This window comes from Gavialis gangeticus, unplaced genomic scaffold, assembly GCF_001723915.1.
Source record: "Gavialis gangeticus isolate Ggan-Ray unplaced genomic scaffold, GavGan_comp1, whole genome shotgun sequence".
Taxonomy (NCBI): Eukaryota; Metazoa; Chordata; order Crocodylia; family Gavialidae; genus Gavialis; species Gavialis gangeticus.
In genome coordinates this window covers 27,901,082-27,921,835 of record NW_017729022.1, presented here as the reverse complement: position 1 = coordinate 27,921,835, position 20,754 = coordinate 27,901,082, and the positions used below count along the sequence as shown (strand labels likewise).

Here is a 20,754-nt window from a genome sequence, read left to right as displayed (position 1 = left end):
TGCACATTCTCAGCTATCTGAAAGCTAACCATTCCTCTCTTAGTGTGTGGGTGAGAAGAAGAAATTGTGTTCCAGTCCATTTGTACTAATGTTCTAACTAGGAATTGGATGGGGGTGGGGAGAGGATTGGGGAATGTGTGTGTGAATTTGGACTGCAGCTCCCAAGTACCCCTAGGGACTGATGGGGAGGGAGACAAGGGAAAAAAGGAAGAGAAAGCTTGAGGCTGGAGTAAGGGGAAGAGAGAGCACTGTGCACGTGGAACCTGGTGAGCCCTGCACAGAAGAGTACACAGCGGAGCTGCAGATCTCACTGGCTCCGTCAGCCAGGACTGTGGACAGAGGGAATGTGGACTTAGACTTGGGGGCAGCTGCAGGCTGCTGTTTGAGAGCTCTAGGGACTAAGGGCTTCAAGGGGGACATCTCTGGAGGTGTGGGGGTAGGAGGGGGGAAATTAAGGTGCTGAGTGTATGTTAGCACAGAGTTGATGTTTCTTTACCTTTTACCTTTTCTATCCCTTTGACCCATTGGTTTGTGACCCTAACCGCTCTGATTTTCTGTATAAAAAGCGGGAAATCCCCTTTGCTTCTTGTGCCGGTTTCTGGGGCTGCAAGGTTGGCACACTGAATTTCCCAAGAGTTTGTGAATCCCTTCTCAATATTGCCAAGTAACTGGAGCTCCTCAAGTTTGAGAGAATAAAAACAAAGCTGTGCTAGAGCATGACTTTTTTGCATCTGTTGATCCAGGGCTTTCAGAACCAGGTCTCCATTTGAATCCTTTATGGCACAAGGCAAATGGCACCTGCAGGCAACATGAAATAGCTCCACCAGTGGCTTTCATCCATCTTGAGGCACAGATTTATCACAGCTTGGTTGTTACAGAGACATAAAAGTGCTTCTTTCTTTATAAGTTTAATAGTTAAGGTAAAAGACCACTACCATCATCTACTATGGTATCCAGTATGGCACAACTGCAGCTCAGAAGAGTTTTTCTTTTCTTCCCAAAAAAGGAACATTTTAGCTGCTAATTAGACATGATGTAGTGTCTTTGGAAATGGGCGCAGCTAAATAAGCCTGCACATGCAGTTTGCAGTGCCACAAACCCATCTGCAGCACTGCAAACTGGGCACACTGCACATGCATGCATTCACTGGGCTGCTAATTTGCAGCACGGTGGGGGATTTGACACCAGGATTTCCTGATGTTAAAAAAAAAAAAAACAGGCCAGAAAAAAGTGGAGTGGCGCACGTGGCAGCAGTATGCACCACCTGATACTGGAGCCTGGCTGGCCATGCTGTGACTGCCAGCCAGTTCTGCATGCCCAGATTGCTGCTGCTAGAGCCACAGGAGGCCCCCAGGACCCGAGGTAAGGCTGCTGGGGCCAGTCCAGGTGCTGGCCCCAGCCTCCCCTACCCCACCTGGGGCAACTTGGCTCACACTATATCACATGTGCGGGGCATTTCCCAGGGACAAGCAGCAGCGACACAAGTATGTGCTGCTGCTATTTGTCCCCAGGAAAACGCATGTTCCTGCTTTTGGGGACACACCCAATGATGCCATTGTTACCTTCATAGCTTCTACCAAGCCAATGTACAGTGCCTTTGATATGGAGTTCCACTGAGGTCACTGCAGTGGGTTCCAGGAATAATACAACAGAGCAAAATATTGTACAACTAACCAGTATCCAAGTTTGGATGCTAATGGCTGGAATCCTGGTTTGATGACAACAAAACTGAGTCTGACAGTGACCCTGTTAGAAATATTATATCCTGCTAACAGCCAGCCCATAGCAAGTAACAAGATTTAATTTGTTTGTTTATTGTTTTTTGCTTTTTTTCTTCTTTTTTGAGACTATTAAAAATAGTTAGGACATTACAGTTAGAGCCAACTGAGTCTGGAGCTGTAAGAAGAATCAAATATTATTCTGTATTATTGTCTTTCTTGTGTCTATATTCTGAGAAACTTTTCCGTAATTATTTAATTCACCAGTATTTCTTTTCTTACACTGATTTTGTGACAATTATCTGCCCTTACATTTTATTTATCTTTTTAATAACACAGCTGAAATTATAACCACTAGAATTAAAACAAATATTAGCTAGCAATGAGAAACTATTAGCTGCTAAATACCCTCCCACCCCCTCACACAGCATGGTGTGTGTAATAGGAAATATTTATCCCACTGTTGGAAAGAATACATTACGCAAATACATTATGCAAATTGGGGAATTCTTCTAGAAACCATTGATATTCTGTATAAAGATTGAGGGTATATTTAATACTTTCATTACCTTGTTTACACAGTGGTTGAGATGATAAAAGAATATTTTTCCTCTGTTCTGTAGGTTCTGTACAGATTAAAGGAGAAAATTCAGTTTTCATTGAGACAAGAGAAGGAGAAAAAACAAGAGATCCACCTTTCACCTCTCCGCCTACAGACATCACAGTCGAAGACAGCAAACAGTATGGTCCAACCTCAGCAGGCTCCTAAGGTTGTAAATGTCCTAGTAGACCCTCAAGGCCAATGTGCACCTGAGATCAGACTTCCTTTTTCTGCCAGTCCATCTCCTTTCAAAATGAAACCTGTTGGCCTTCAAGAAAGGTAGGATGGTGCCACATACATTATTTACTCTTCCATTTTGGATCATTACTAATGTGTATCTTCTTCCTTCAAAGAAGCAAAAGCCTTTAGCTCCCAAATGTTTTAGCATTAGTAGACTTCATCCTCTAGAAGCAGAGGTAGTTTTTATTATACAGTGAACTTGAGGGTAAGCACTTGAGTCTAGATTTTCCATTGAAATATTTAAATTGGTCTTCTCCTTTATTTTTTCTCTTTTAATCTTTTCCATGGTTTTGCCTCATCTAGTACTGAGGATTCTTGACCAGACATTTCCTTCCCAAGGTAAAATAAATACAGTGTGTTTATTTTATTGCATTAAGTGAAATCAAAGAACAGGAACAGTAGTGCACCTGCCTGGCATGACTAAGATCCAGGTGTGGTTTAGGGAACAGAGAACATTTTGGGATGCTTAGTAATCTCTTTGCCTGAACAGAAATCAGCAGTAATAATGAAAGGGACTTTCACAGTCTACTTTTCAAATATCAGGATTTAGATGTCGTCGCTAGCGGGAACTCCTGGGGCTCCACCTCCCCTATACCCCAGCCATGCACCAGCCTGTTGGTACAGCTGGACAATGGACAGTCCAACCCAGCTTGGATGTCATGTCCCAATCCCTCTCACTCTCTCTGGCCCTTGGTGTTTCACCGATGCATCAACACAGCTTGCCACCTCCTTCATGAGGCTACGGTCTACGGCTTGTAGGCTGTGATTTAGCTACAGTTCTCCACTCTGCCACACCAGGTTTATGTGGGTGGTAGGGTGACCCCAATGATGGGTTTAGCCTATTAATGTCAAGGGTCCCCAAGTGACCCCAGCCCACTCAGCCCTCGACATATGTCCTGTGGCCTTTCTGCTGGCCTCTGGGGCTTTAAATGAAATGAGAGGCACAAATAACAGAAACTGCAACACATGTCCTGCATCTGGAGACTTTGCCATCCCTTGGCATACTCCTCCAATCTGGCACCTACACCATTCTGGGTGATGGGCCCCTTTAAGTGTAGCCCAGACCCCTCTGCTGGGTCCCTCTCTGGCCTCTCCCTACAGCAGTTGGGAGGCCTCTATTGGCCTTGGGGGAGGTCCCACAGCTTTTTCCCCGCTGTGTCCCCTCAGCTGTTTCCCAGCCACCGGTTTTTATCCCAGCTGGGTGGCATTTTTCAACGACATCATCTTTCCACACTAGCCCCAGCCCCAGAGAAAAGCGGCTGACAAAACATACAGGTGTTCTACCCCTCTGCATCTGTTGAGGATGAGTTTTCCCTGTTATCGAGGCTTTTCTTCTTGGTGTTGCGGCAAGCAGCCCCACCACAACCCATGCCACGGGAGGGATATCCTGTCCCTTTCTCATCAGCCCCCTGGGACATGCAGATTAGCCTATTTTAATGTGAATTAAAGCTTCACTAAGGGCACTTTCACACATGCTGTGGAGGTGGGGACGGGGCAGCGTTTTAATTGGATTGGCTCTGGGAGCCACTCTAATTAAACCACCACAGCATTTCATGCATCAGCATCCCTGTGCCTCAAAATGGTGGTAGGGGCACTTGAACTAAAGCGTGTCAAACAAGCTTTAGTTCAAGTTCCCCTTCACCATTCTTAGGTGTGAGGACACTGATATATGAGATGCATATAATTACCACACTCCAGCAAACTCAATTAATTGAGTCTGTTCCAATGCATTGTGATTACAGTGTTTCAAAGCAGCCTCTGCACTTGTGTACAGGCACCCTAAAAAAACTGTGCTTTTTACTTAATGTGCATTAAACTAGCCTAATGCACATTAAGCATCACTTAAAAACTGTGCTGTTTAGTTAATGCTCATAAATAAAAGCTAATGCACATTTTTCTAGTACCTCACAATGGAGGACTCTTTTACATGTGTTCCATGGGGGGTGGGGGGCCTTTAATTAGAGCAGCTCTTGGAGTTGCTCTAATTAAAGCATGCAGTGTCTCTTGTATCAGCCTCCCTGCACTCTAAAATGGTGGTGGGGTGCTTGAACTAAAGCTTGTGCAACATACTTTAGTTTAAGCACCCCCACTGCCATTTTGAAGTTTGGGGATGCCAGTACAGGAGACATTTGGAGGCTGGCAAGAGCACTGTACTTACCATGCTCCAGAAGACTCGATTAATTGAGTCTTAACTGAGTCTGCTCCAACGTACTGTAATTACAGCATGTCAGAGCAGCCTTACAGTACACTTAAAGGCACCAAAAGGTACTAGATTGAATGTGCATTAATTAAATATACATGTAGATGCGCTCACGTTGAGTGGCTTAAATTGGGGTAGCCATTGCTGTTTAGATGACTTGCCCAAGAATTAGTCATAGAGGCTGCTGCTACACATCATGGGGGTTTACTTCATTTTAATTCTCCCTAAATTGAAGCAATGGGTTTTTAAAAACACCGCTTCAATTAATGGTGAAGTAAACCAACGTGGCATGCACAACAAGGGTCGGGCCCGATCTTTACCTGCCTCTCCAGCAGTGGGGGAGAAAGGCGAGCTGCCAGCAGTCTGAGCAGTCCCTGATGTGTGTGGGGGCGGGGGGGGGGCAGTGCTTTCCTCTGCAGCAGTGCCCCCAAGGGCAGCACCTGCTCACAGGCACTTGGCTCAGGCAGTCCCAGGGGGCACTGCAGCCATGGAGGGAAGCACTGTTCCCTTCCCGCAGGCCCAGAGGGATGCACCGGACCCCCATGAAGGTCAGGCAAGGAGTCTCCGGGGGGGGGGGCGGAAATTAGGCCTGCCTGTTGTTTTTTTTCCTTCAGCGGAGCCTGCCTGCATGGGCTGCTCCTGGGCTGCCTGTATGGGATGCCTACACACTCCCCTGAATTTCACGTGGCCTGGTGCTTCCCTCTGTGGCTATAAGGTAGCAAACTAAAATACCTTGGACGTGTTTTATTTTACTGCCTCCCAAAGTCATTCAATATGCCACCAACAATGTAAACAGCTGCACCATTAAAATACGCTATGCCACTGTCACTGTAAACAATTGTCCCATTAAAGCGGTGCAGAAAGGCATTTAAGCCGCCTTAAAGACCAATTTTGTAGCGTGTACAAAGGCCCAAAAACATCTCCTCACCATGGCAAATACTGCCCCTGCTTTCACAGACCCCACTGGTCATATATAATGGAATCAATGATTCCATTACAGAGAAAAGGAAACCAAATTTACTCAGGGGCAATATCCCTGAGTAAGCTCAGATCCTACAATGGGTAAATTGAATTGGGGAAAAGCAGGGAAAAGGAAAGCATGAGGAACAAGTTAGTGGACTGACTACTGCAAGGGTCCTTAATTACTTAGACGGCCAACTGCTTCTGGGAGGAAGCAGAGAAAAAAAATTGAATGACACTGGGATTAATACCATTAACTTTTGTGCAAGCAGGGCCTTTGAGGTTACTTGTGTTCAGATCTTAAAGCTAAGTTCTCTGACTCCCTCTGCTATCTGTGCCTCTCAGACAATGCAAAGGGAACAGAGAATAGTTGCACCTCACTACCTGTGGATTCCTCAGATGTAAAAAAGTCCCTAAGTGCAGGTATACTGGGCTGCACCAATCCTTGACTGCCAGCCCTTTTTTCCAAAGGACTTTCCAAAGGGAAGTAAGTACAGCTATGCCCATTTTACAGACAGAAAACATAGGTACACAGGATTTGTATGTTTGCCATTCCACACAGTTTTGAAATTAAGAATATTTTGAAAGTCACAGAAAACATATTTGGAAAAGACCACAAGATAATAACATAACTCAAGTGGGGTGACTGGTACAGTAGCTCCAGTCGTCATCTCATGGGAAGGGGGCACAAAAATAGCTGCCACTGGCACTGAGTGCAGCAGATGATGCTGCCCAGAGCCTGGAGCTGACCTGTTACACTTCTGCCAGAAGAGGTTGTTTACCCGAGCAGTTGGCAATGTTTTCAAGTGGCAGACTGAAACAACCCAGCTTGGGTTTGAGGCAAACTAATGCTTAAGACCCAGCTGCTGCTGCTACCACTGCTTTTCCCCTACCACCCAGCCACAGTGCAAGCAAAACCTCCTGCCACCAAAACACCACAAAAGCCTTTCCAGCTCTGTGGACAGGGTCCAATGACTCCACAGGCCTGTGGATCATAGGTTCCTGACCTCTATGTTAGTCCATTTTCCTGTCTTCATACAGGCTCATTTACTGAATATTCCTGTTTGTCTAAACACTGATAAAATCTCCAGTGGTAGCAATGGAGATTTACAGCCTACCTAGGTCAGCTCTGCCAGTGTTTATAGGAAGTCCTGGGAGCTGGAATTATAACCCAGGGCTTCTCACTCTCAGCCAGATGCCTTAAATATGAGTACAGTAATTGTCCCTCAAAGATTGCCTTAAAATGCAGACTGTAATACTGGGCCAAACTTAAAAGAAAAGCAGTTGTAGAAAATGCCAGCAGTTTGCCAGGCATAATCAGTATTCCCATTGCTGTCACTAAATATATTTTATTTCTCAGCCTTTCCCAGGGATAGGGTTACAGTGCAAAGTCCATAACTCTTGTAGACAGAAGAAATAAGCTTGTAAATATGAAATATACACAGGCACCCAGATTCTCAAAGTAGTTAGGCACTTAACTCCCATTGATTTCAACAAGTGTTTTGTTCTTGAAGACCTTTGAAGATCTGAGCCAAAATGCTTGCTTTAAAAATGCTTGCTTAAAGATAATGGCAGATGTGCATGTTCTCCAATAGGCCAATGGAGAGCATGTGCATCTGTCATTATATCCTCTCTGATCTAGAAACCTAGATGAGTTTTTTGCCAGATGGTCGCAGCCTGCTTTCATAAAATATCAGCACTTAAATAACTAACGTAGATAGGAAACAGCAAAGCAAATGAACTTACACCTGAACATCAGAGGAATGTAACAACAGACGCAATGGAAATGCAAGAGGAAATCAAGTATAATATTCCCTTTCAGGATTTTTTTTTAGTTTAGCAATAACTTTGATTCAGTTGGAACAATGCGATTTCAGTAAGTGTGATTTTTATCAATGACTTTGAGAAACAGAGAACTAAGAGAGAGAGGACTCTGAGTCCTCTGCACATAAAAGATGCTAAGGCCAAGTCTGTACTAAAATATTCAGTAATATTCCAGTGGCTATAAAAAGCGAGGACTCTAGGAAGCAAGTAGATGGGTCCTGGTTCACATTTTGTTCATGCAAACAGATCTGAGATCAGAAATACAAAGTTAAAATCACCTAAAGCAGATAGAAATCCTACCCTTTGTCTACTCGCTTCTCTTCCAATAGTTACTGAAACAGGTGGGCTTGGCATTGTGCCTGGAAAGCTTATACATTTGGACCTTTTGGGGAAACCTTCCAAAAGAATTTCATTTGGAAGCTCATTATTGGAAGATCTTTGCTTCCTTATGACTGCAGCAGTGTGATGGCAGGTCCTAAATCATTTCTATGCTGTCAGCTACCTGTGCTGTAGTGTAAAGGGAAGGAATAACCCATTTAGCTCTGTATCTTTCCAGTTAATTTCTAAGGCAATTATACCTGTGCTCGTCTCATTAAAACATACTCTCTGGGCCTTGTCCTGGGCATTATTAAGTGGAGGCTGAGATGTGATCAGAATGTTTGCTCCCATTTTTATCACATTTCTAGCTTTCACAGATGCAAATGAAAGCCTGAAGTTGTGATCCAAGGGGTGAACTGATACCACCCTGCAAACAGGCTAAAAAAATAGCTAGGAAGAATAAAGATTGTCCTATTCAGTTTAACTCTGAAGACTTTTGACACTCAGCTTAGATCACAGCCTGGGGACAGGGCTATGCCATGGGGTTGTGGACAGAGCAGAACAAATCTGCATCATCAAAGGACTTTACATAGCATGCCTACTCTGCACATACTACTCCTAAAAAGGATGTAACATAATCACCATTATTGCAGCTATGTCTTGAAAGACTTATTGGCATCCTTCCAGTGCCATATTAAGAATATTACTTTCAGATATATTGCATCCTTTTGGGATGTAGTGTACACTCACTGTGCTTTACCTCAGCAGGCTCAGGGAAGTCCATTTCTGGTATAGATCTGTTGAGGGATACCATGTCCCCTGCTTATGACTTCTGAGACCTACAGAAAAAAACTTGACAGGCTGGTGATGGGCTCCAGTGCTTACCCATTGCTTACCCATTGTGCTGACCAACTCATTGTTTCTTTGTGGAAACTTTCTACTTTTGTCTCTATTTTGGTCTCCTGTTTTGTAAGCTCCTCTAAGACTCTAACGTCTCTGGGGCAGAAGCAGTGTTTTGTTCGGTGTTTATACTTGTCATAATGATGTCCTTGTCTGCAGTGGCACTCCTAGACATTGTAGTGGAACAAATAAATAATGATAACACCCTTGTGGGGTGTTTTTAGAGCACTGAATGTCTTAAATTTGGCCTTACATCTTTTTCTACCATCATCTTGTTTTCTCTCTCTATGTCCTTACTCATTGGTTGTGTAATATTTATATCCTAGTGTTTAAAGCTCTGGAGCAGAAACAGTGTATGTGGCATGTGTTTGTTCAGTGCCTAGCTTATAGGGGCCCTAATCCCTCTTTAGATTTTTTAGGTATGACCACAGTATAAATAATTAGCATCATCTTGCTAGGGAAGCCTATAGCTCCCTAAGCAGGAAGGGCACCTGGTAGATAGGTTCAGTCATATAGAGCAGTTAAAGGGGGAGATCTCTGGAGACAGGAACAGAAGCTTGGCAACTGAAGATAAGCACCGCGATCCCTCCCTTTTAAATAAATATTAACATTGAGGTGACACTGATGGTACCTTTATGCTTTGTGCCACATTGTTACATTCAACCAGTTGGTTGATGAGAGAGTGACATCTAGAGGAAGGAGGAAAAAATGCAATGGGCTTAGGCTGGGTAGACTCGTAGTTCTTCATCTTTTAAACTCAATATGCTCTTGTTAGACACAGGGCACCCCTCAGAAGGTGCCTGCCCTGAGCCTTCAATCACTTCTTAAGTATGAAAAAATGATAGAGGAATTATTTTGTTGCAAAGAACTCAGAAAGCCCACAACAGGTCAAAATGTTTTCGACACTCTAGATTCCCATTTGAAATCTCTGGGTTTATTTTATGGATTGCGTTTGCACACCTAACAGGGCTGGTATTGTGCAGCATGCCATGGCATCCTTAAAAGGATTCCCAGGGTGGACTCTCTGATGTAGGGATAAGGAGAGCTTTTTTCCTCAGAAACTTGGGACGTTGCCTCTTTCTACAGTACTTTCAGTTGTCTGCCTTTTGTATTCCTGTACTGCATCATTTTGGACTGTGGGTCCCTTTGAGCAACTCCCTAATTCATTTAAGTAGATTGTGAAATCCTGATTCAGTGAAATATTGGCTAAAGCAAGGATATCACATTTGCCCAGCCCCCAGACCATATCTGGGCTGCAGGGCTTCTTATGTGAATTTAGACTTCAATAAGGCACAGGACAGATCTGTACCCACCTCCAGCAGTGTGGCAAACCTGAACTTCTGTTTCCTATCAGGGAGCTGCAGGGATTAATGTGGCTGTTGCTTGCCCTGACACTACTGAAATGTGTTTCCCAGGGGGGCTCTGTGCCCCAAAATTCAGTGCCTGGCCCCACCATCACTTGCTTTATGCCAGAATTCCTAGCCCCTCCAGGAGCCCTGCAGGCCAGGTGGTATGGCTCCACAGGCCATACCTTTGAGATCTCTGAACTAAAGTATTTCATTTTAATATTTATTTTAGTGAAGATAAGACAGCATGACAGTGTAGTCATTAGCGTAACAGGCACTGTGATCCAATAGGTGATTTTTCTTCTCTATGATTAACAAAAAGATCCCTTTCTCTGCTTATTATGTAGTAAATATTTGACCCATAGATGCTGATGGCTAGATATGCAAATTAAAGAATGGCATAGAGAGCATAGGCTGTGTACTCCTAAACTGCGTTTCTTGATTCCTGTTTTATTCTGGATAAGTAACGATTATTGGGCAAGAAAGGTGAAGGGCTTTTTTTGAAGCCTCCAAGCATGTTGTGAATCATTCAGTAGAGGGAGCTTAACAGTTGCCATTTGCTGGCATCTTCACTATATTGCCTAAGTGACAAAAATCTATTGCACTGGTATCACGCCTGGTTTCATTATTGCCTCAGGAAGCAGAACTAATCTTGCTTTTCAGTGTATGTCTCCTCTGAGGCACTGCCACAGTACCATGGGCCTGACACTTGAAATTAATATATAAATGATCCTTTATTTTCCATGAATATTGCATGCTGCCTAATCATTCATCTTCTACTTAAAATCCCATGATTCGGCTTTCTTCCACTAAAAGGGTCAAACCTAATCTTAATCTCAGCTGGTCCAAAATTAACATTGTTTTATATCCCTTTTACCCAAATCAGAATCTGGGTTTTCTTGATTTGGTGTTTCAGATTGTAGCCTGACCTGAAGATCACTGCAAAACTGTAATAAAGCAATCAACAAATTAAAACACAGCTATTCTGTGGATTCCTCACAGAGGCAGTAGGAGAGTTACCCCACCACTAAATCATGCATATGATTTACAAATGCAATTACTCCCTTATCTAGCTTTTGTTGTTTTCATTTCAGGTGTCTATAATCTGCCTTTCTAAATGGCATCTAAACTAAATAGTACAGGACGATTATAGGGATTGCCTGGATTTATTCGGACTATTTCAATTTAACGTTGCATACACAAGAACACTAGGAAAGATAGGAATTATGAGCATAATCCATTCTATCTTTCAGAGTATATAATATGAAAAAAATTATTTTTAAAGTCTCTGCACACACTCATATTCTAAACATGGTACAAAGATCTTCTTCCTCCTTGGTCCATTCTAAATAAGACGGCCAGCTTTGGAAAAAGTTATGAGCCTGTTTCTCCATCACCCAGCTGTCTGTGCAACTTTTTACCTATGCCAAGTGGGTGTAGAGCACTACCATTCCAGGCTGGTAGTATTTCATCTCACTTTGTACTTTTTTTGTCCAGGTGCAAATGCATGAAGTGAGGTATAGAGCAAAGGAGGATAAAGTCAGTGGAATTCAGGGAAAGGTTGACTGGCATGAGAAACGAAGATTAAAAATTCAAAACAAGAACATGTTGTGAGGAGTCACTGCCGGGGCACAAAAATGCCACATTAAAGAAAGTCTTCTCAAAGCTACTGTGAGAGAAAAGTATAGTGGGAAGCCTTCCTATTGCCTTAGTACTACTTGATAGCACATCACTGTGAAGGGCCCCAGTAAGTGTGCAATGCCACCTTAAGGAAGCCAACATGACATCTCAGTCTGTCATCACTATTGAGAAAAAACAACAGGCCTAGAATGGGAGAGTATTAAAAGTTTACATCATAGGAAAGTGGCATTCCATTATTCAAAAGTGGTTAAAATAATAGGCAGTATAAAAAGAAGTAAAGTGGACTCTTCTGTTTACCTACTTATAGTACGGGAATAATAATAAAAGTATATTTCAGTGACGTTGAAAAGGAGCAAATTTTAACATGGTAAAAAGAAAATAATTGTTCATAAAATATATAGTTAACCGCTAGAATTCACTGCCATGAGAAAAAGTTGAAGAGAGGATCATAGCAAGATTAAAAAAATTATTCAACCTATGTTGATAAGGGAATAAACAGTCATATCACAAAGAAATCTGTTGTTGGTGTTAAATATATAATATGAGAAATATAAGCCACTACGCTGAGAGCAGAAACTCTAGCTGGTAGACTTAGGAAAAAACTTTCCCTGAGGGCAGCTTATTCCATAACTACCTACTGCAAAGTTACTTGCATCCTTCCTCTGAAACATTTGGTACCTGTCACTCTCACTGGAGCTATATGGAGCTTGGGTTTGATTTTGTATGGCAGGGGTATCAAATTCACCCCATCTCCTAGGCCAGAACTGGAACACTGGGTTCCTTGCTGGCCAGATCTGAACTGCAGGACTCCTTATGGGCTGGGTCCAGATGCCACAGTAGCAGTGGGGGGAATGGCAGTGACAGGGTGAATGGCACCAGTGGTGAAGTGAGTAGCAGTGTGGGGACAAGCAGCAGCAGTGACCAAGAGAGTTAATGCCACCATTACTCACTCCCTGCCACCACCATACATCACCAATGGGACTCCATACCTGTACGTTAATAGCAGGCCCCTCCCCCACTTGCCCTGGCCCTTTTGGGAACCCTGTGGGCCACAGGACATGGCTCCACAGGCTGTATCTGCACTGTGGGACATATGTTTGACAGTCCTGTGATATGACAGTTCCTATGTTAATTTTAACAGTGGGGCCAAGTAACAGCAAGCCAAGTGGTCTCAAACAGCCAAACCCTCCTTCCTGTTGCTGATGGTCAAGTCCATGGAGCCCAAATTCTGTGGTAAGTCGTGGTGCTCCCTCACCACGCTTCCCAACTTCAGGAGGCCCTGCGAGCTGGATGGAACAGCTCTGCAGGCTGGATCTGGCCCATAGGCAATAAGTCTGGCATCCCTGCTCTAAACCAAATAACTAATAAGTATTGTGATCCAATAGTTAATGTACTGAAAAGAAGGTAACCCCTTCCTCCCTGATATTCGCGTTTGCTGCATCAACATCACAAAAGTCACACTACAAACTGTCACTCTCCAACCAAGCCTCCATTACATTCAAGAAAACAAATCATAGGGTGTGACTCTGTAAATATAAATATGATGTTATTGATCTGCTGTCTTTATACGAAATATTGTATTCTGATCGATCATGTAAAATAACACTTAAAGGGCAGCACCTTGCAGTCAGAATATTGTGAACATGCCAATCTTTGTAGTTTCTGACCTAAGCATGAGAACTTAATATATTTACAGGAAGGGGCCTTGAATTTCCTGGCCAAAATATGCTAGCTTTGCACAGACTTGGAGGATAAATTTACCCTATTGTGTTGAGCTGAATATGCTTTTTGCATTCTTAATTTAACTCCTAGAGATTGTTTTCAGGAAAATGTCAGTGTAATTGTTCAAAGCAGAGCTATGTGCCAACCCAAAAGTAATAGTGGGTGAACATTTTTGCAAAGATATGCATACTTTATCCTGTGGAAAGGCATTTGAAAAGCAGCCAGGGACTTATAAAATAAGTTGGAGATCACAGCCAAGAATTCTGGAGTTCCAACACCATATCTGCCATCACTCAATCATAGTGTAGCTTTGGACAAGTCTATGAACTTTCTACCTAAATATTCCTAATTGTAAAAAGGGCTCATGACACTTACATACTGACCTCATAGGAGTATCAGGGACTGGAATATTATAGAACTGCTAAGCATCAGCATTTACACACATCTTTTACTAAGAGCACACATACACACATACTTAAGGCTTTCCAAGAGTAGGGGATAGATCCCTATGGAGATGTCCAGTTCAGTGCTTTCCCTGTAGAGTATCCAGTCCTACCACTCCTGGAGGCAGGATACTGGGTTAGACGGACCTCTAGATGGTCTGACTCAGTATGGCACTTCTTATGTTCTTTAAGAAGGCTACATTCCTTTATTTCTTCATGGAATAGACCCATGATTTGATAACACCTATGCATTTACAACTTATATGACATGACACATTCTCTTGTTTGAAATGTGGACTACTAAGCACTTTCAGCATCACTCCTGCAAGAAGTTGGTTGCAGGTTGCTTCACTGGAAGCTTCACTGAGGGCCTTGTTACACCTTGCACTGCGAGCTGCACAACTGTTGATGGGTGATAGTGCTAGCTTGAGTTTGGAGCAGTCACACTTCAGGCCACCAAAGGCTTGGAGGACCAAAAGGTACGAATCCCAGCCTTCCCCCATTCTGGGCTTCCCCCCTACATCCTGTCTCTCTGTCCCCCAGGGCTCCCCCTGTTCTCACAACCCCAGCCCCACGGCTCCCTCCTGCCTCTTGGGGTGCCCCCTGCCTCCTGCCTCCCACTGTTCCTGAGGCATTACTTACTTGTGAGTGCCTGTGCTGTGTGTCCCAGGGGAGCAAGCAGGGAATGGTTAACTCCTGCTGGAGGGGAAAGGCAAAGGGGCAATGATTAGGGATATGAGGTGAGGGTAGGGTGGGGGGGCAGTGGGCTTGATCTGGACCAGTGCGGGATGGGGACAGGTGGGGTGTTTACACTAATGTGTAGCCTAGAGTGGCTCTGGTGTGGCATAACTTTGAGCTGCATACTGAGTACTTAAAACCAGTTTTAGGTGTTAATGTATGGACAATCCAAGTGAGAAGAGCCCCAGGAGCTGCCCAAAATTACCATGTAACAAAGCCCTGCTTTGAAGGGCTCCAACTACATACAGGGTCTGCCTACATAGATATCAGGATGAGGCCTTAAGGTATAAAATAACTGTTCATTTCTAGTGGTGGAAGTTTCCACTGCTAGAAATCTTTCCAAGAGAGAGAGCATACAAGTGTAGCCAGCAAGCAGCCCCTGCACTGAAGCACCCTCATGCCCCAGCCAGCCCCATTAGTGTCTACACATACATTGCTGCAGAGTAAAAAACTCCAATGTAGGATAGATAGTACTTGTGTTTACAAGTACTGTATGTAATGCATTTATTTACAGTGGATTGAAATTAGTTTACTCTGTCCTAATAGCACAGCACATGTCAATGCTGAGGCTTTTACTGTGGAACTAAGTAAGCAACTCTGCAATAAATATCTCATGTGGATGCACCCACTGTTAGCACTGTTAGGTTTACAAACATATTTCACAAGTTAAACCCAGATATTTCAAATAGAAGTCCATAGTTGTGGTCTTTCTGACATTTTGCAACAGAAAAATTGCTAATATTTTTCTGTAGGCAAAGAAGAGTGAAAACTAAGAGCTGACATTTTCCAAGGGATGCCTCAAGTCTATCTATGGGTGCCTCAAATCTGAAAAAGGTTGAAAACCACTGGTCTAGATAGTCATATGCCCTTTAATTTTATCAGAGTATTTGACAGTGGCTTACCCTCACATCATCCTTCTGCAGAAAAGAAATATGATCAGTATTATCTCCATTTACAGTAAAAAATTGAGGGACACAGAGAATAATCCATGACTTGCCCAGGTTACTAATAAAAACTGATGTTGATTTCCTGGGCATAGACCAGTGTGTGGTATGTTGCATTTGCATTCTCTCAAGGAGGTATGAATGTTCCCTAACACTAAGAGATGATAGGTTTTGCTAGTTATAAGGGGGAAAGGATTTTTTGAAGATACCTTTTATTAGACCAACCATAGAGTTGAGAGAAATGTTACAAAAGCTCTCAAGCATAAAGTTCCCTTCATCAGGAGCATTTATTCTAGAAAACTCCTATAAAAGTTGAAAAGAAAACAGCCTTGCAATAAAATATTTTTACTCCTCCTATGTAATTTGATAATTATTTCTCTTCCAAATGGTTGAAATAAGCTATAAAAAGCTGAGTTCTATATATTTTAGAGTAAGTATAGAACAATTGGCTTCATCCCTGTAAGATTTATTGATGAGAGACTTCTTTATTGTGTGTGTGATAACAGGATCACAGGAAAATAGGTCTGGAAAAGACCTCGAAAGATCATTTAGTCCACCTCCCTGCTCAAGGCAGGACCAGTCTTAGGTTTCTAGACCACATGCATTACCTGCAAGCCTCATGAAGTTACTCATAGCATCTTCAGCACCTCTCTTATGAGAGTAATCCAAATGCAGCTAGAGTAGATTGTGCCCCTTTCAAACAACAACTTTCCTTTGCCACATCTGAAAACCTTCATAGAAGCTGACATTTATACCTGAGACTGGGCAATCCAGGCAAACTGACCCACCCAACAACCCCATTGGCTGCAGTTCCACATTCTTGTTCTTTAGAAAGAAAGGAAGTGTTTTGCCTAGAGCCAAGACAGCAATGCCTACACAAGAATTTCTATTTGCTGCCTTAGGATTTTTAGCCAGGAATTTTATAACAATTTTATTGTATTCACAGGTGTCTTATCTTGCATTTATTCTTGTTACTCTAGTTGCTACTGGTGTTAGCTTGTACACAGGAAACTGCAGTACCAATCAAGTTAGTTCCCAAACTGACAGGAAACCCTATTTGGTCAGATGTTGATTGTGCTTGTCTTTACTGCTCCACCCATCACTTTTTGTTCCTTTTTGGCTGAAGTTAAGACAAATTAATCAGTGGCCACCATCTGGCAGACAGTTTTGGTCGATTCTTAGTAAATTGTCCAGCTGATTGGTTAAAAAATAAGTATAGTACAATAAACTGAGGGCAAGCATATTAGTGTTAAAATATTTTTAGAGTCCTAGCCTCTTACATAGTCTCTGGGCCATGTCACATGAGACACTTAGCACTTGTTAAATGCACTTAAAATGTGAATATCTGCATGTTTGTGAAGGCTAACACATGCTAAGTGCACTCATATTGTATCAAAGTAAAGTTATACCTTTTCTGGTGAGGAGCGTCTCCAGACTGTATTGAGTAACATGTGTTGAGCTAACACTGGAGATATATGATCACTTGTGGTCCAAGGGCTGGAACCCACAATCTGTTTTTTGGGGGTTCCAGTGTGGTCCAGTGAAGGGGCTGGAACTGATAAGCAGATGATTTTTGGTCTTAGCCCAAGGGCTACACTGGAGCCAGTTAGAGACTCTGGTGGATTCCCAGGGATGGGACCAAAAATCAGTTGATTCCACATGGCACCAAAGTATTGAACCAGATCCAGTCAAGTGCAAGCTAGCACTTCAGAAGTCCAGTTCAAGACTCCAAGGCAGTGTAGGAACAGCAATAAGCTGATTATCAGTCGAACCCTGGAACCACACCAGGGTTGGACTGACAATCCAACCACACTCCAATCAGCTCTGATCCCAGGACACTGGTGGGATCCAGTGGCAGGGGCAACACCTTCCCCAAGACTCGGCTCCCCATACCTACTGCCAGCATCAGAGACTGTACTAAGCATTACCATGTGATTGCTGAAAACACATTCTAGCTTTTGATAATGCCTACTAGGATCTAAATAAAACGTGCTAAATGTCCCATGCGACAAGGCCCTCTCTCTGGCTTCCTGGAGGAATTACTAATTAGGATTCTATGAATAATCCATAATCCCTAAATTTGTGTACAGGAGAGAAATTTGGCTGTTTGGTCTCCCTAGTGTACCTACAAATCATTTCATAACCATGTTATGATGATATTCTTGCCCTTATTTAAATTAGACTTGCTTCCAAGAAAGGTGCCCAGTATGTGGTCCTTCACCATAAAGTTTTCCATTGGGGAAGTTACATTGCAGAGGGAATCACTGACATAACAGTTCCAAATGTACAATGGTCACGGTATGGTCCTACTGGGCCTTTGCCAGTATTTAGATGGTCTGTTTGGTTTACTTTCTATATTCCACTGCATAGCAGTCAGAGTTGACTGTGGTGCTCACTTGCATTCTATCTGCTGTAAGGCTGTATGAAACAGCACTGTTTCATTTTGACTTCCATTTTGCTGTTTCGACGGGACAGTGTTTCATTCTGAGTTTTGTTTTATTTCGAAACCACTGTTCCATTTCTTTGTCATTACTGTTTCGCTGTTTTGACGTTTCACCCGTAGGCTATAATGGGGATGCATGAAACTGCCTATAACTTTGTCATTTCTTGCCTGATTTGAATGAAACCTGCCGACTTGGTAGCCCCTTCTGAGGCCATGAAGCCTGCCAAGTTTCAAGGAGATAGGTGGAGGGGTTTCTGGGAAACTGCACCTCAAATCTTGGAAGCAAAACTCATGTCACTTGTAAGCGTGAAGGTACAGGGGGGTGAAAACTGCAGGGATGGCAACCTCTGCTGAGGCCACAAAGCCTACCAAGTTTCAAGTGTAGGGGTTTCTGGGAAACTGCACCCCAAGCTGCTGACAAGCAAAACTCATGACGTGTGATTGTGTGTTAAGGCACAGTTGTTTTTCTGTCTCTCCCCCAGAGCACTGGGGATCTCAGGGAAGGATGACAGTCACTTGCCAGCTACACACAGTCAATATCAGATCAGTCCTTTCCCCCTCTTCCCCCTCCCTTTCCTTACTTTCTGTCTCCCTGCTTTGAAACTTGAAACATTTCAAAGTTTCAAAAAACTTGGAGTGCCCTTGTTTCATTTTGAGGCTGTTTCAAAGCCTTTCATTTCATTTCGATTTCACTGTTTTGAGCTTGAAATGAGTCGAAACAGTGTCAAAATGAAACACTCAGCAAAATTTTGCACAGCCCTACTATCCAGTGATCAATTTGTTTAAAAGATTTTCATCCCTTTTGCTTCTGTTCATAGTACATTTCAGGTTGGGCCTTCTATGAACATACTGACCACTAGCTTGAGGGTTAATGAATGGTTAGTCATCTGGGATGAAGATAAAATCCAGGGGGAGCTGAAAATGATTATTCAGAACATTTTCGTGTATAACACAACACCCCAGAAATCAAAGGCCATAAAGTCTGAGATAGCAAGTCCTTGGGGATAACATTACATTTGGGTCAGGGCAAGGGCGTCCATTCTTTAGCAAGTTGGACCAACTCCTCCAGCCTCATCTTGTTCAACTGTCTGAAGTGTAAATGGATAAAACAGAGCAGCCTTGAAGTGCAATGGTAAAGAATACAGAAGAATTCCAGGTTCATTAACTATGGAACAAAAGAAAGAGTGGCTAGATTGGGCTAATCATAAAAAAATGCCAAGACCTCTACATTGCTTTACAGGAACTCAAGGAGCAGAAAAAGCAAATGACTGGTTTCAAGAGAAGAAAGGTTGCGTGTGTATAAGGCTAAGGACAGAAGTTGCACATAAACTGGTTTAAGTCATCAGAAACTGGTTGAAACCTGTAACAGAACAGAAGCTCCGTGCACATAAGCCAGTTTCAAAATGGCTGAAACTGGTTTAAGATAAACCTGACTGAATGTACTATCAGACTTAACTGATTCGGGTCAAACCAGTTCATGAAACTTCTGTCCCAGTCCCCTTCCTAGTTCAAGTTAAATCAGAATCCCCCAGCATACTCTGCAGCCCTGGGCTGAGCTGTGCTGTCTACTTCAGCAGAGAAGAGTTAGTGGGGCAGGGGGAGAGGCAGGGACTGCCGCCCAGGCAAACCCTGGCTGGGGTTTTGAGCCAGAAAAGAGGATTAAACCCACCTTCCCCGAGTTAAACCCTGCTTCCCCCAAGTGCAGAGTGCCCTACTGCTAAACTTACTGAAAGTTACTGCTGGCTGCAAGTATAGACTACGCATCCCAGAGGCATCTGGAAGCAGGAAGAGGGAAGTGATGAGCAACCCTGAGGCATCCTGCTTCTGTGATGCTGGACTGCAAATCCCATAGACCGTGGGGGCAGCAGGAAGAGGAAGTGAACACACAGCCAGAGAGCCATGCTGTAGTGCCCCCCTGGCTTCTGGCTTGAGCCACTGCAGGCATGTGGCTGCGCTTCCTGAATCAAAGGTAAATGTGTATGTGTGTCCAGTTCTTTCTTACTTTAATCTTTGCAGCTTAGACCAGCTTGCAAAGACTGAATCGATTCGGCTTCGGGCTTTTTGACTGTCTGTACTTAGCCTGTCCCCAATTTGGGCCAAATCTGAATCAAATATGGCCCATTTCGCACACCCCTACTACTGGCATCCTGAGTGTTGTAGCCATTGGGCCCTGTGTTTTGTAATAAACTCAGTGCTGTCTGCCTGTATCAGGTGTGCTCCGACCATGACTATCAGATTGCCTCCTCCAGTTACTTAGGCAAAAGAAAACCTGCTCTGTGCTCTTGACTAGCTTATATATGAGACATGAGCTGAGCCACTTAGTTGTACTAAGACAGAATAATTTCTAGGCATGTGCAAAAGCAGAACTCTAGCATATAATAAGATTTTAGAACACATACTGAAGGAGAGACTAATCAAAGATATGGAAGTAAACAGAAAATGGGTCAAACATGGTTTTATCCAAAGAAGACTGCATCAGACTAATTTACTATCCTTCTATGACAAGAGTAACAGGTCTCCCTTTGAACCTAAGGCCAAGTAGGCTGGAAGGAAGGGCTAGTGAAAGGGGTCTAAGGAAAGTTCAGTGCTGGAAGAGACTCAAAAACTAAGTAGAGGTAATGGACGGAAACAAGTCCTGAGAAGCCTAATAACAAACCTGAAGAACATCGTAAAGGGCAGGCTCACTGTTAAGAAGTCATAGGAAGCCCAAAGGGTC

At 43.3% G+C, this 20,754-nt stretch overlaps 1 protein-coding gene across 1 annotated transcript in view; it reads left to right on the top strand.

Annotated features, from left to right (window-relative positions):
* PTPRR (protein tyrosine phosphatase, receptor type R) overlaps positions 1-20,754 on the top strand; it is a 302,767-nt gene that overhangs the window by 167,349 nt on the left and 114,664 nt on the right. Inside the window, exon 7 of the mRNA XM_019514731.1 lies at positions 2,342-2,598. Within this exon, the coding sequence (XP_019370276.1) occupies positions 2,342-2,598 (257 nt within the window). The remainder of the gene's footprint in view (positions 1-2,341; positions 2,599-20,754) is intronic.